Here is a 13,827-nt window from a genome sequence, read left to right on the forward strand (position 1 = left end):
TTTTAAGTATGTTTTTGTTATTGTAAATACATTGGCACGCAGACCTCTCCTGCTGCCCGCTGCTCCCCTCAGCAGTGTACTTCGGTCCTTCTGCCTGCTCTGCTCCCCGCTCTGGCTCTGGTGAATTCTCTCACCCTCCCATGCTTCTGACTGTACCCAGTGCTTGTATAAATAAATAAATATTGTAAATACATTTAAAGCAAATTTCATTGTGTAAGTAGAGACTTCGTATTGGTAAGGAAAGTATTTCTCTAGGATGCTTCTGAACTGTTTCTGTGCTTTAAGAACTAAGTCATAATAAGCAACTTACTGAAATTGGAAACTGGGATGCCAGCATGTTTTGCTTTGAATGCGCTGCAGAATGCTGCGATGGCCCAGGGAAGGCTGCTTGTGCTCTGTTGACTTCACCTGGAGATGAACCAAAGTGTTACTTCTAGGCTTAGGGCCTGAAGAGACTCACTGTTAAGATACATGGTTAGGTTGCATTAGAGCTCTTGGCGTCTGTTACATTTTCGCTCTCCCTAGAATACATCTTCTATAAATTAAGTCCTTACTACTGTTAGGATTCTATAAATTAATGTTTCTAAAATGTAGAGGTATAAAAAGCAAAATCTTGTGTCAAAAATGAGCGCTTTCATTGCAAATTTTAAATGGATAAGGAATTTTCCATTGACTATTACAGAAAAATCTTTATAACAAGTCTGCATTTGATGTATAAGTCATTGTCCAATTAAACTAGAAATACATATGTAAATTATCATTCTTAGATTTCAAAGAGTCATATGTAACCCAGTGTGGAGATTGTCAGGTCTATACCACACTGTGTATAGGATATGGAAAGATGAGCATTCATTTCTCACTGATAGTGAGGTGGATATATTGATATGTCTTTTTTTTTTTTTTTTTTTTTTTTTTTTTTTTAATAGAGGCATGTTTTCTTTCTTCCTTCCTTCCTTCCTTCCTTCCTTCCTTCCTTCCTTCCTTTCGTTTATACATGCACTGGGTACAGTCAGAAGCGCGGGAGGGTGAGAGAATTCACCAGAGCCAGAGCGGGGAGCAGAGCAGGCAGAAGGACCGAAGTACACTGCTGAGGGGAGCAGCGGGCGGCAGGAGAGGTCTGCGCGCCATGTGGGACCCTCCTCTGGTGGCCGGGGAGCAGCCGGGAATCGAACCGGCGGCGCAGAGGCCGCGGGCAGCTTCGCAACCCAGCGCTCAACTGCTGCGCCACCAGGGAGGCCCTGATATGTCTTATAAAAAGAATTCTGGCAATGTTTATCAAAATTTAAAACACACTTTGATTCAGCATTTCTACCTATGAAAATTTACTTTGTCCTGATGTAGCCACAGGACATGCAGATAATTATGTGTGAAGATATTTGTTACAACGTTTTTCTGATAGTTGGAAGCATCTTAACTGTCCATCAGTAGGCCAAGTACAATTAAATAGATTTATTGTACTTGCATTCAGTGGAAATACTATGTGTCTACTAAAAAGAACAGTGTTCTAATATGGGAAGATGTCCATAAAAGAAAAAGCAAGGTGCAGAACAAGACCCTATTTGAGAACTGATCATAATGATCATATTATTATATATGCATGGACACTGTCTGGAGCTGTGCTGAAGGAGATTTTAATAGTGGTTATCTTTGCACACTTGATTTGGAAGACTGACTTTTTGCTAGATATCTTTCTGCATGATTATGACTTTTTACATAATGAGTGTAAAGCCTGCATAGGTAACTGATTTCTTGTGGAGTTAAGTCTGTGGAGTTGCTTTACTGGTGGAATTACGTTATAGTCTTATCTAGCTCTCAGAAGGACCCAAAGTTGATGACTGACACCTTAGAAGTAAGGTTCATTGTATGGTGGACAGGAGATGATGCAGTGTCAGGATGACAATAATGCGCTGATTTTTGCCTCATTCCACAAGTCATGCTTTAAAAGAGAGAGGATTAGAGAAATTACACAGACATTTATACTCACTGGTGAAGATTCTTCCAGCCTATGCCCCAATTGATTATTACAGATTAAGGAATGCAGGGTAGTTTTAGAGAGTAGTAATTTTCTCACAGATTTGTGGAGCTATCTACATTAAGTTACATGTTAGGGCACCCAGGCCCAGAATTGTTCTTGCAGAGGACCCACAACTGTTAATGGAAAAACCAGTTCTAAACCCCAGCTCTTGTGACCTTGTCTAGTAATTGTTACACTCATGCTGCCTTCTCTTTGGGGGTGCCCAGGAGGAAGGGCAGGGATCTAGTACCAAGCTCGCACCTGACATGGCCATGAAGCAGGGAATGCTTTAGCACCTTCTTTCCTCTTTTCCCCTCAAACATGGAAGACATGTTTGACTGCAGGATGCACCCTTGTTGCACGCAGGCCTAATGATCAGTCAAAGGTTTTAGGTAAATACCCTGTGGAAAGGTGTCTGTTAGGGAGAAAAAATGAACATCTAAAGGTTTTTATTTTATGAAGTAAACTAAAATAATTGAATTTTTACTAAAAACCTCATTATAATTATTTTGTGTTATTTACCAAATACATGGAAGAAAAACTTTTCCTTAAAACATTTTTAAAGGACTTTTGTTCACTAGTATAGTATGATGTTGTTAATATGTTTTGCGTGAATTAAAGAAGATAAGTACTTTGCCATTTTGAAAAATGAACTTCATTTTCTTCTAGTCGAATGGATGGGATCCTAATGATATGTTTCGATATAATGAAGAAAATTATGGTGTAGTGTCTACATATGATAGCAGTTTATCTTCATATACGTAAGTTTTAAAAGTTTGCTTTTATTTTAGTGTATTCATCTTGATTTTTATCAACTTAAATTATGATGCTGGAAAAGTGTTTCTGTTGGATTTTTAAGTCAAACAGTGATGGGAAAGTAATTCTGTTACTACTTAGGGAATAAATACAGTTTACCTATACCCTAATTTTATGCTCTAAATTTAGACATTCTGTTTTTAAGTTGTAAAAACTAAATTTGCAAGTGTAGTGATTATGGGGAAATAGTCATTTTAACTGTTTTAGGAAATGTATTCCCTCAGGGAAAAGGTCACGGGAAAAAAAGTCAAATGTTGATCCATAAATAAAAAGATCAATTGTAACTCTTTACAGTTTTACTAGATTTCAGATTCTAAAGTCTCTTAATAATTGGTCGTGACAGATACGTGTCTTTTAGAATTCTTTCAGAATGTGTGTTTAAGAATAATGTGACTTTCAGAATACTTAATCTGCTTTTTGTTTTCGTCATGTTTCAGGGTGCCCTTAGAGAAGGATAACTCAGAAGAATTTTTAAAACGAGAAGCAAGAGCAAATCAGTTAGCCGAAGAAATTGAATCAAGTGCCCAGTACAAAGCCAGGGTGGCCCTGGAAAATGATGATAGGACCGAAGAAGAAAAATATACAGCAGTTCAGAGAAATTCCAGTGAACGTGAGGGCCACAGCATAAACACTAGGTATTTAAAGGAAATCATGATGCAGTATTTTGGATACACAACTCAAGGTCTGTGCGAGAAAGTGTATTGTTATATTTCATCTTTTAATGTAGCTAGGAAGAGAATGCAGATGGAACTGATTTAGGAGTGTGTTAGAGAAGGGAAACTTAGAAAATATTTTTTGCATGTGAACACTTGGGGAGCCAAGCGTTAGATACACAGGGATGAACAAGTGAAGGTCTGGAAGAGTTTCTTAAAATATAATGATCAGATGGAGAATGCATACAACACCCTAAGCGCACTCTGATTTATTGCATTAGAAGTATGTTCAGAGTACTGGGAACTCCAGAGTGAGGAGGATCTAGCATACTCTGGGGTTAGAAAAAGCATCCCAGAGGAGATGTTGTTTTGTGATAGAATAATAGGTCTATCTGATACTCAAGGAGAAGAATTCTTCATGTGGAGAAAGGACCTCACGTGGTAAAAAGAGCCCAACCAACTCAGGCTGCATGTTTCATATGCCTTGAATAAAGGGTGTGTTGGGGAGCAGTGGATGGCAGTAAGGTGTGCAGCGAAGGACTGGGCTTGCCATGTTCAAGAGCATCCTGTAGGCAGGGCATAGTATGAACAAACTTTGGGACATTGAGAGCTGACTGGAATGTGGAGATCAGTTAGTGTATTGAAATAGTTCAAATGTGAGAACTTGGTAACCAGCTAGACCTGGTTTAGAAAAACCAGGGGTTACTCAGGTTTAATTGATAACTAACTGGATTGATGATTGTACCAGTAATGGAGACAGAAAACATGGAGCAAGTTTAAGGGGGATACAGTGAGTTCATTTGTGCAATTGCTTTGGAGGATTTGGAGGGCTTTCATTTATTCACACAGTGAGAAACACCTACATATCTGGAAGGGTAAGATTTACAACCTCTCTCTAAGGCACTTACCACTTAGGGTCTGGTTATCTGAATGACAGTGCTCACTAAGAGATACTGAGATGGACTGGCTGGGGGGATTAGGGATTTGTCAGTATTGATGATAATGAAGCCATGACAAAGCAGTGACTAGCCACTGAGAAAAAATAAGAGCACAGATAAAGTAGAGAAAGTCAAGGAAGAAGGAAGTTTCAGGAAAACAGACCATGGCTGATAGAATTAGGTAGGATCAGCCTGAACATACACATTTGTCAAACTTTTGGGTTTATGAGGAGAATCTGAGGGAAGGGAAAATCCAGAGACTGGAACGCAGAGTAAAATGGAAGAATTGGGAGTACCTGAGAGCGAGGCTGAGGCAATTTGGTTTAGTGTTTGACCTTTTTCTAGCAAGAATTCCCTTATGCCTAAACTACTTTTAGGTATGTTTCATAGATCTGGTTCCTCTATTAGAATAAAGTGATTTATGGTATCTCTCATTTTCAGGGAAAATAAATATATTCCTCCTGGACAAAGAAATAGAGAAGTCATATCCTGGGGAAGTGGGAGACAGAATTCACCACGTATGGGCCAGCCTGGATCAGGCTCCATGCCATCAAGATCCACCTCTCACACTTCAGATTTCAACCCGAATTCTGGTTCAGACCAAAGAGTAGTTAATGGAGGCAAGTATTTTGACCAAAATTTGTCAGTGTCATCCATCAGATAGATAGTTTTCTAAATATTTGCATGTTTACTTAATTGTTAATAATGTAGACACCTTTAATGATTTCTGGGAAGTAGTTTTCAGGCAAAATTACTTACAGTTTGCCTTTGTGGGAATCAAATTTAAAAAATGATTAAAAATCAGCATAAACTGTTTGCATATACATTATCTAGCATGATGAAATATTCATGTATTAAGATAAAGTGGTAAATTTAACCAAAGACTTTCACTTAGCCAAAAACATTCCACATATAAAGAAATTGGAAACTTGGGGTAGGTTCTCAGTATTAAAAGCACTGAATGATAAAAATTATTTAGACTTAGTTATAAGGAAAATTGTAATTTGTGTGAAATAATAAGTGGTTAATGCAGATTTATTTTCATTAAATGTATATTTAAATATTTTCTGCTTACTTCAAGAGAGGATTGAGGTAATTCGCAATATAAACATGACCAACAACCATGTTAAGAAGGTGAAGAAAGAAGTGTGCCTCAAGAAAAGAAAATAGCTCTTTGTATGGGTAGATATTGTAGGTTAGCAAGTTAAGTAAAAGAAACTTGCATCTTTGGTAGGAAGGTATTTTTCTACTTTGCCTCTAATTCAGGTTGAATATAGATCACACACATCATGGGTCTTTCATTTGTAAGTCAGGGATATTAGTCCACAGTGTGGTAGATAGTATGGAGACATTATTATGTTACCCATGTAGAGAAAAGATAGATTCCATTTGAGGTATTTGGAAAGCTAGAAAGAAAAATAGAGAACACTGAGTTTCCAATTTCATTTGTTTTCATTGAGTCTTTCTCCAGAATTCCTCTCCAAATGAACACTCTTGAGTATTTTCTATACTTAGTATTGGGGGTAAAATTTCTTTGCTCACTGAGTAAAGAATTTAGTTGTTCATGAGCAGAAATTTCAAAGCAAAAAACCTAAAGGGGACTGGGACATGTATGATACTCAAGTGTGTGGAATCCTGTGGAGAGGAGACCTGGACTGTTTCCTAAGGTGAAGGTGAGTGATATGTCATGTTACATGTTAGCTGTGTTTTGACCTGTGCATATCCAGCAGTGTCAGTTTTACTTGGCGATGACTGCTATGTAGTTGCATCATTTATTAAGCAGTCATTTAGATAAAGTGTTTAATTGCATAAATTATTTAGAAGGTTCCCCCTTTTCTAATTTGATCAGATTAAAATGTTTTTTCAAAAGGCAATTAATACTAACTTTTGTCACTCCTGTGACTCCAGGTAATAGTAGAAGTAATGTTTTGTATTTAATTGACTTGCCTAATGAGATTTCAAACTGAACCTTCTGTTCAAGTATAAAGTAGATGAAAGTCATGGATGGTTATAAGAAATCAGCATTTTTATTGGGATCTAATTGCTGCTTATTTTCATTATGTTTCAAAAGCTAAAACTAATAAATATTTCATTCCTGAGTTTGTGATTTATTATGTAAAATTATCTAGTGTATATTGTCCTCCTTTTAATAATTGATTACTGAGAAGTAGTTATAGAAGCAGGGTTAGTAGGCAGTCTTAACTGTCTTCTTCAGTAGTATGTGTAGATCCTAATTAACCCTTTGGGAACGTGTATTCATTTAAACAGACTTAATTTTAAGGAGGCTAAAGTAAAATGGGAATTAATGTCAGTTAAGTTATGATAAAACTTATCACAAATCAAATGACTGTCCTCAAAGGGTTAAAATGTACAAGAAATCATTTTTGTCATTTTACTTTTTTTTCTGTTTACTTTTTTCCCTCATTTTTTTCTTTAGTTTTTATACTTTCCTTCATATCATTTGTTCTGTCAGGTGTTCCCTGGCCATCGCCTTGCCCATCTCCTTCCTCTCGCCCACCTTCTCGCTACCAGTCAGGTCCCAACTCTCTTCCACCTCGGGCAGCCACCCCTACACGGCCGCCCTCCAGGCCCCCCTCGCGGCCATCCAGACCCCCGTCTCACCCCTCTGCTCATGGTTCTCCAGCTCCTGTCTCTACTATGCCTAAACGCATGTCTTCAGAAGGTACAATACCACAATTTGTTCATGTTTTTGTCTTTGTTTAACTCCTATGTGAGTTTATAATTACAAAATAGTTTCCTCTTCATTATTTTATAACCTAGAATTTCCGTGTTTTAACTTTAGTTTGTTAAAACTATTTCTATTAACCTTTTTGTTCGTAAGAGAGAAATTTTTAAATGCTGTGTGAAGCTATATAAACGATCCTGAATTGTGAAAGTGGGGATTTATCTCTACCTGGTAATGATGCTCCGTTGTAGCCCCAGAAAGTCTTCCCAAGGGCCTTCTTCTCCCAGTTTACACTGTATATTATGGTGATTAATGGTAAAAAAAAAATTTCTTCACCTAGATTTATACTTACTGTAGAACCTATCATTTTACAGTTTCTGGCCAAGGTATAGCGAACCCACCTGTTGGTAGTGGTTTCGGGGTCCTTTCTGAGAGGGACACTCTGTGTACTTCCCTGGTGTGTCTATCCTTAGATCACATTACAGGGTTTGGTTTATGGTTGGAGAATTAGAAAAAAAATTAGTTTCACTTTTTTATACACTAGAAGTCTACTTTAATCTCGAATTTTTTCATCTAAGATAAAATTAATAGAAACCATGTTATAAAGTTGAGTCTTTTTAGAGTTTTTTTTTTTTGGCTCTTGTCAAATATAAGAACAAAATTCTGTAATTCTCATTCAGTGATTAATGCTAAATCTACCATTAACATATCAGCTACATATCAGCTACATGGATGTGTTATAAAAAGGTCACAGTTCAATTCAACTGCAGTATACGATTAAAAATCTGTCTTCTGAATGATAATGTCCTTTGATGCTATTTCAGAGTACTTGTGTTAAATTTTTAATCTGATTTCTTCATTAAAGTTGCAGTTTTTATAGCTTATGTTGAGACTAATAACAGTTTTCTGGCATAAAATTCATACATGGAGAAAAAAAACTATGTTGACTGCTTTTAAATAAATTGTTGCCTTCCAGGCAGAGAGGTCATGTGATCTTGATTGCTGGCTAACCTTGAACAGCAATTTGCACGATTTTCAAGGTGACTTCCTTTTTCAAAAGTACCTGTAATGGTGGCCACTAAATAAAAAGTTAAATTCCATTGTTTGAATTAAGTGGTGTTCATTTCATCAGACTATGCTAAATAAAACTCAATTTGTTAAAAATTGTGGATATCTTTACTGCAGTAAGACATAAGGACTCCTTATGGTCGGATTTGACTGTTCATGCAGAAGAATGCCTTTTGCAAATTTAGGGATGCTACATTTTTACCTTTTTAGACAATTTGAGTTAAAATGTTCTCTGGTCATATAATTAGGTGATGTGGAGGCATTTTTTTAAATGTGAACTTAAAAAATTTGTTTCTCCAAAAGTTTGTTTTTGACAGTGTATTTTGCTTCCATAAGTATTTTATATTAACAGAAAGAATGAATTTTCTAAAGTTATAATTTGATTTCTGTTATGCCAACTAGCTTTGTTTTCATTATTCGTGTCAAGGGATAAAAATTGTATATGTATGTATGTGTGTGTATATAAATATACAGATACTCGATTCTTAAACCATTCTTTGATAATGAATGGTTTGTGTTAAATTTTTAATTTCATTTGCTCATTAAAGTTGCATTTTTATAGCTTGAAAATTATATATAATGAGTGTTCTTTCTAAAATCATATCCATGATTAAATTCCTGCTGAGGACACACATTAATTTGATGTTCTAAAGAGTTTGGCAGCAAGGTGAGAGTGGGGAGCCTTGGTTTTGACCTGAACATTTTTTTCCTGAGTGGTTAGCATCATCAGGCTTCTGTAGTGAGAACCATTTTTGTCCACTGTTTTCATTTGATTGTTTTGTTTGAATACACAACAGACTTCCTTAGAAATAGAAATTGCTAATGGGGTGACAGGATTATTGATGTAGTATTTTGATTATTTATATAGTGCAAATTTCTTCCCCAAATGTCACTTATTCTAGTCTTACAAGTCAGGCCTTAACAATGGGATTTTCAACTCAGTCTGTTAACTCTGAGAAACTGCTTACAGGTGAGGACTGTTTTAAACCATGGGTTGTAAATTTGATCACCATGGCAGAAAAGTTAGATAAACTAAGATTCTGGAGAAACTTAAGAAGGGTATGTACATATATTTTCAACAATATAATGGTATATAGAGGTTTATAGTCTTGTTTAAAAAATATTTTCCTTTATTTTAGAAGTAACATTGTAGAAAATTTGAGGAGAAAAGCATGTGGTAGAATAAAAATTATGTAGCTATAATGTCTAAAAACATTGATTATAAATAATGGATATATTAAATAAATTGCTAAGAACCTTTTAGGAGTTGATGACATCTTATTGTTTGATTTTTTTTTTTCCCACCAGCTTCATCCCTCCCTGTCTTTAAAAATAAAACAATATTTATGAAACTTTATAGCAGTCCACAAAATAATTCTGAAAGAATACAGCCAAAAATATATATTACCTTTTTTAAGCCAAGGATAAACAGAGGGAGTCTGTCTGTGAATGGAGGGTGCGTGTGTGTGTGTGTGTGTGTGTGTGTTAGCAGGACAGTAGTACTGGTGTACACTGTGGCGTTTATGTGGTGTTCCCTATTCCTTTTTTAGGACCTCCAAGGATGTCCCCAAAGGCCCAGCGACACCCTCGAAATCACAGAGTTTCTGCTGGTAGGGGTTCCATTTCCAGTGGCCTAGAGTTTGTATCCCACACCCCACCAAGTGAAGCAGCTGCTCCTCCAGCAGCAAGAACCAGTCCTGCTGGTGGCACATGGTCATCAGTGGTCAGTGGGGGTAGGTAATGCTTGTCTTGGAACATAATGATAGTGTTCATTTTATAATTGTACTAGATGTCAGAAGAACTGAGCTCAAGCTCTATTGAGGAAAGTGTCCAGAAATTTAAAAACCTATATTCTGGGCTACATTTATTCACCATATATTGCAACAAATCAGGTGATTATTCTTAATTTCCATTTTCTCAGTGAATAAGTAGTTTTTGCCTGTTCTACTTTGTGGACTTATGGTGAGATTCATAAGTATGACTTTATTGTTTTATAAGTAAAATGAGCACATAACACCATTTGGAGGGATTGTATTTCCTATCTTAAGTACTTTATTTGTTGATTCATTTTACAGCTTTATTTTGTGTTTCTCTAGCATCTGTATATGGCACTGGTTCTTGACTAGATTTCCATTATAAAGAATATCAAACACACATTGGGGTTGGGAGTTTATCTGTCACTAGCTTGAGGAATGTGCAGCCAGCAGCTGTAAAAGTGTAAAAAATACACTCTGACAGGATTTTACAATTAGACTAAGTCTGTTTTTGCTACTTAATGTTTTCCTTCTATGATAACTGTAAGAGTGACTGAGTTTTTACATACAGTGATTGAGTTTTTTGGATCATGGATCTGTCTTAATTCATAGAACCATTAAAAGAAAAGGAATCTTTAAACAAACAAAAAATATACCCAGCTATATTAAATGTTTTTAATTGATATCTACTGCTCAGCTTCATGTAACGTGTAATTTTCTAAATTCCTTTGCATTTTCTATTTTCTTCTTTGGATTTTAATTATAAGGATATAATAATTCAATGAGGGCCTCCCTGGTGGTGCAGGGGTAAAAGGCTCAGCACTGTCAAGTTATCACCACCCACTGCAGTATGAGTTCAATCCCTAGCCAGGGAGCTAGCCCAAAGGGCACAGCAGACCTCTCTGTATTGCTTGCTATTCCCCTAAGCAGTATATTTCAGTAGATCCATCTATTCTGCTCCCCACTCTGTCTCTGGTGAATCCTCTCAACCCCTGCACCTCTGGCCTACACCCCAGTTCTTGTATGCATAAATAAATAAAATCTTTTAAAAAAAAATTCACGAACCAAGGAAATACAATTTCCAAGTCTTTATTTCTTCAGTTGATGCTACATTAGTCATTTGATTAGTCAGTTGTACTATTAATCTCAGGTGATCTGAAAATGAATTTTGAGAGTAAAAACATGACTTTAGATATGAAAAATAAAAACATAGTTGTAGAGGTACACATAATACATTAGTTTTATTCTTTATACTAATTAGAAAAATGATAGTTGTTGAAGAGTAGTTTCCTTCCATGACCCTTATGACTTAAAAAGTGAAGAACCACTAAAGTAAACCAAATTAAACTAGTTTCTCTCAATCTTTGAACCTCAGGTTTACAAATAGGTTTATGGACTGTTAAACCTATTGGATGCTTACTTTGAAATTGTGAAATATAAACCCCTCCTTTCTTCGCTTTTTGCTAAATTGGTCCCCAAATGTTTGTAATTACTGGAGAATGGATCTTGATATTCCAAGAAAGATTAGTAGGATTGATTACAAACTGTTAAAAGTGTTTTGAATTTATTATTTGGAGGAGCAAATAGATCTCTTCTTAGGGAATCCTCCCCTCACCTTTTTTAAAAGAAACAGAATCACTTTCTAGTAGAGAATGTTATCTTTTAAAGTGGCATTTATTCTGCTTTAGAAATGTAGTTTCTTAACTTCATTTAAAATATAGTTGAGGGCCTCCCCTGGTGGCGCAGCGGTTGAGCGCTGGGCTGAGAAGCTGCCCGCAGCCTCTGCAGCCCCGGTTCGATCCACAGCCGCCAGCGAGGGTCCCACATGGCGCGACAGACCTCCTGCCGCGCCCGTTGCTTCCCTCAGCAGTGTATTTCGTCGGTCTGCCTGTTCTGTTCCCACTCTGGCTCTGGTGAATTCTTTCACCTTCCCACGCTTCTGGCTGTACCCAGTGCTTGTATAAATAAATAAATAAATAAATAAATCTTTTAAAAAAAAGAAATAAAAAAATAAAATACAGTTGACCCCTGAACAGTGTAGGGAGTGGAGTAGTTAAGAGTATAACAAACTCTTCCCCCCCCACCCCCCACCCCAACCAACAGCACACAGTCAGAAATTGACTTGTAGTTGGTTCTCAACAAGCGTGGGTTCCTCATCCATGGCCTCAATTATCTGATTTCCCTGGTTGGTTGAATCTGTATGCAAAACCCTCTGACAGGGGGATAAAAAAGAATCTGAGTATAAGTTCACTTTGCAGGCCAAACTTGTGTTTACAAAGTCAGCTGTACTGCTTTTTATAATTAATCATTTAGTTAGGAAGAAAACCTACGTGGAATTGTAGGTATTAGTAATTGCTGTCATTCTTCGGATATTTATATTCGTAATCACCACTATTATTTCTAAGGCTTTAGAAAAGAAAACAGCGGGGCCTCCTGGTGGCACAAGGGGTTAAGTCTCTGCACTATGAAGCTATCAGCAGGCATGGCTCAAAAGACCTCTCCTGTTTTGCCCACTGCTCCCCTCAGCAGTGTGTTTCAGTAGATCCACCTTTTCTGCTCCTCACTATGTCTCTGGTGAATCCTCTCACCTAGACCTCTGGCCTATACCCCAGCTCTTGTATGCATAAATAAATAAAATAAATCTTTAAAGAAAAAGGAAAAGAAAACAGGGTCATGGGCTAAAGAGTAATTGTGATTTTACTTAGTTCTTCAGAGAAGCCTCTTTGAGGAAGTGACATTTGAGCTGACAATGTAAGGGATAACTTTTCTCTTTTTTCCTAGTTCCGAGATTATCCCCTAAAACTCACAGACCCAGGTCGCCCAGACAGAACAGTATTGGAAATTCTCCTAGTGGGCCAGTTCTTGCTTCTCCCCAAGCTGGTATTATTCCAACTGAAGCTGTTGCCATGCCTGTCCCAGCTGCATCTCCTACACCTGCCAGTCCTGCATCCAACAGAGCTGTTACCCCATCTATTGAGGGTATGTAAGAAAGGGTTTCCAGATTCATAATGCTGTTTGTGAAGTTTAACATTATATGGAAATACTGTGTTGTTTTTATTCATCGGTTTGTATTTGAGTGCATGTTTAAAATTTGACATAAATGGACCTCCCAGGTGGCGCAGCGGGTTGAACGCCTTGCTTTGAAGCTGTCCTCAGCTTCTGTAGCTCGGGTTTGATTCCTGGCTGACCAGATTCCCACATGCGGGTTCAATTCCCATGGCAGACCTCTTGTCATGCCTGCTGTTCCCCTCAGCAGTGCTTTCGGTCCGTCTGCCTGTTCTGCTCCCCGCTCTGTCTCTGGTGAATCCTCTCACCCTCCAGTGCCTCTGGCCTGTACCCCCAGCTATTGTATAAATAAAAAATAAATGCCCCCCCCAAATAAATAAATAAATAAATAAAATGTTACATAAATGTAGCTATTTAATACTAATTTCATATATATTGTCTTGAATTTCTCATTCAGATGGTTAATGTTCCTGGGTAGTAATATTAATATAAATAAAATTGGTGTTGCATATATCTGCAAAGGAGAAGAACCTCTCTTTAATGGAAATGTTTTTCCATGAACATAGAAAATCAAAGTTGTTGAATAATTTCCCCTTTTACTTTTCCACCTTCTAACATTAGATTTTTTATAAAAAATTATTTTCTAGCTAAGGATTCCAGACTTCAAGATCAGAGACAGAACTCTCCTGCAGGCAATAAAGAAAACATGAAGGCAAATGAGTCATCTCCTAGCTTCTCAAAAACTGAAAATAAAGGTTAGAACTTGCAAGTCTTTAACTGTGGAAATAGGAAGGAGTATTTCAAATCTCATGCCCAGTACAAAGTATATTTGGCCAACACTTTTTCTTAGTACTGTGCGTATTAAATGAATAATTTGACAAATATCAAAATC

The 13,827-nt window shown here is 36.9% G+C and overlaps 1 protein-coding gene across 3 annotated transcripts in view; it reads left to right on the forward strand.

Annotated features, from left to right (window-relative positions):
* Positions 1–13,827, forward strand: part of ATXN2 (ataxin 2) — an 86,945-nt gene that overhangs the window by 46,301 nt on the left and 26,817 nt on the right. For all 3 annotated transcript variants that reach the window (XM_037511163.2, XM_037511164.2, XM_054695332.1), the window contains 7 exons: positions 2,684–2,775; positions 3,268–3,465; positions 4,863–5,041; positions 6,895–7,104; positions 9,726–9,908; positions 12,711–12,908; positions 13,583–13,690. In XM_037511163.2, coding sequence (XP_037367060.1) covers positions 2,684–2,775; positions 3,268–3,465; positions 4,863–5,041; positions 6,895–7,104; positions 9,726–9,908; positions 12,711–12,908; positions 13,583–13,690 — 1,168 coding nt within the window. The remainder of the gene's footprint in view (positions 1–2,683; positions 2,776–3,267; positions 3,466–4,862; positions 5,042–6,894; positions 7,105–9,725; positions 9,909–12,710; positions 12,909–13,582; positions 13,691–13,827) is intronic.

Source organism: Talpa occidentalis, unplaced genomic scaffold (genome assembly GCF_014898055.3).
Source record: "Talpa occidentalis isolate TD23 unplaced genomic scaffold, MPIMG_talOcc4v2.1 talOcc4.14, whole genome shotgun sequence".
NCBI lineage: Eukaryota > Metazoa > Chordata > Mammalia > Eulipotyphla > Talpidae > Talpa > Talpa occidentalis.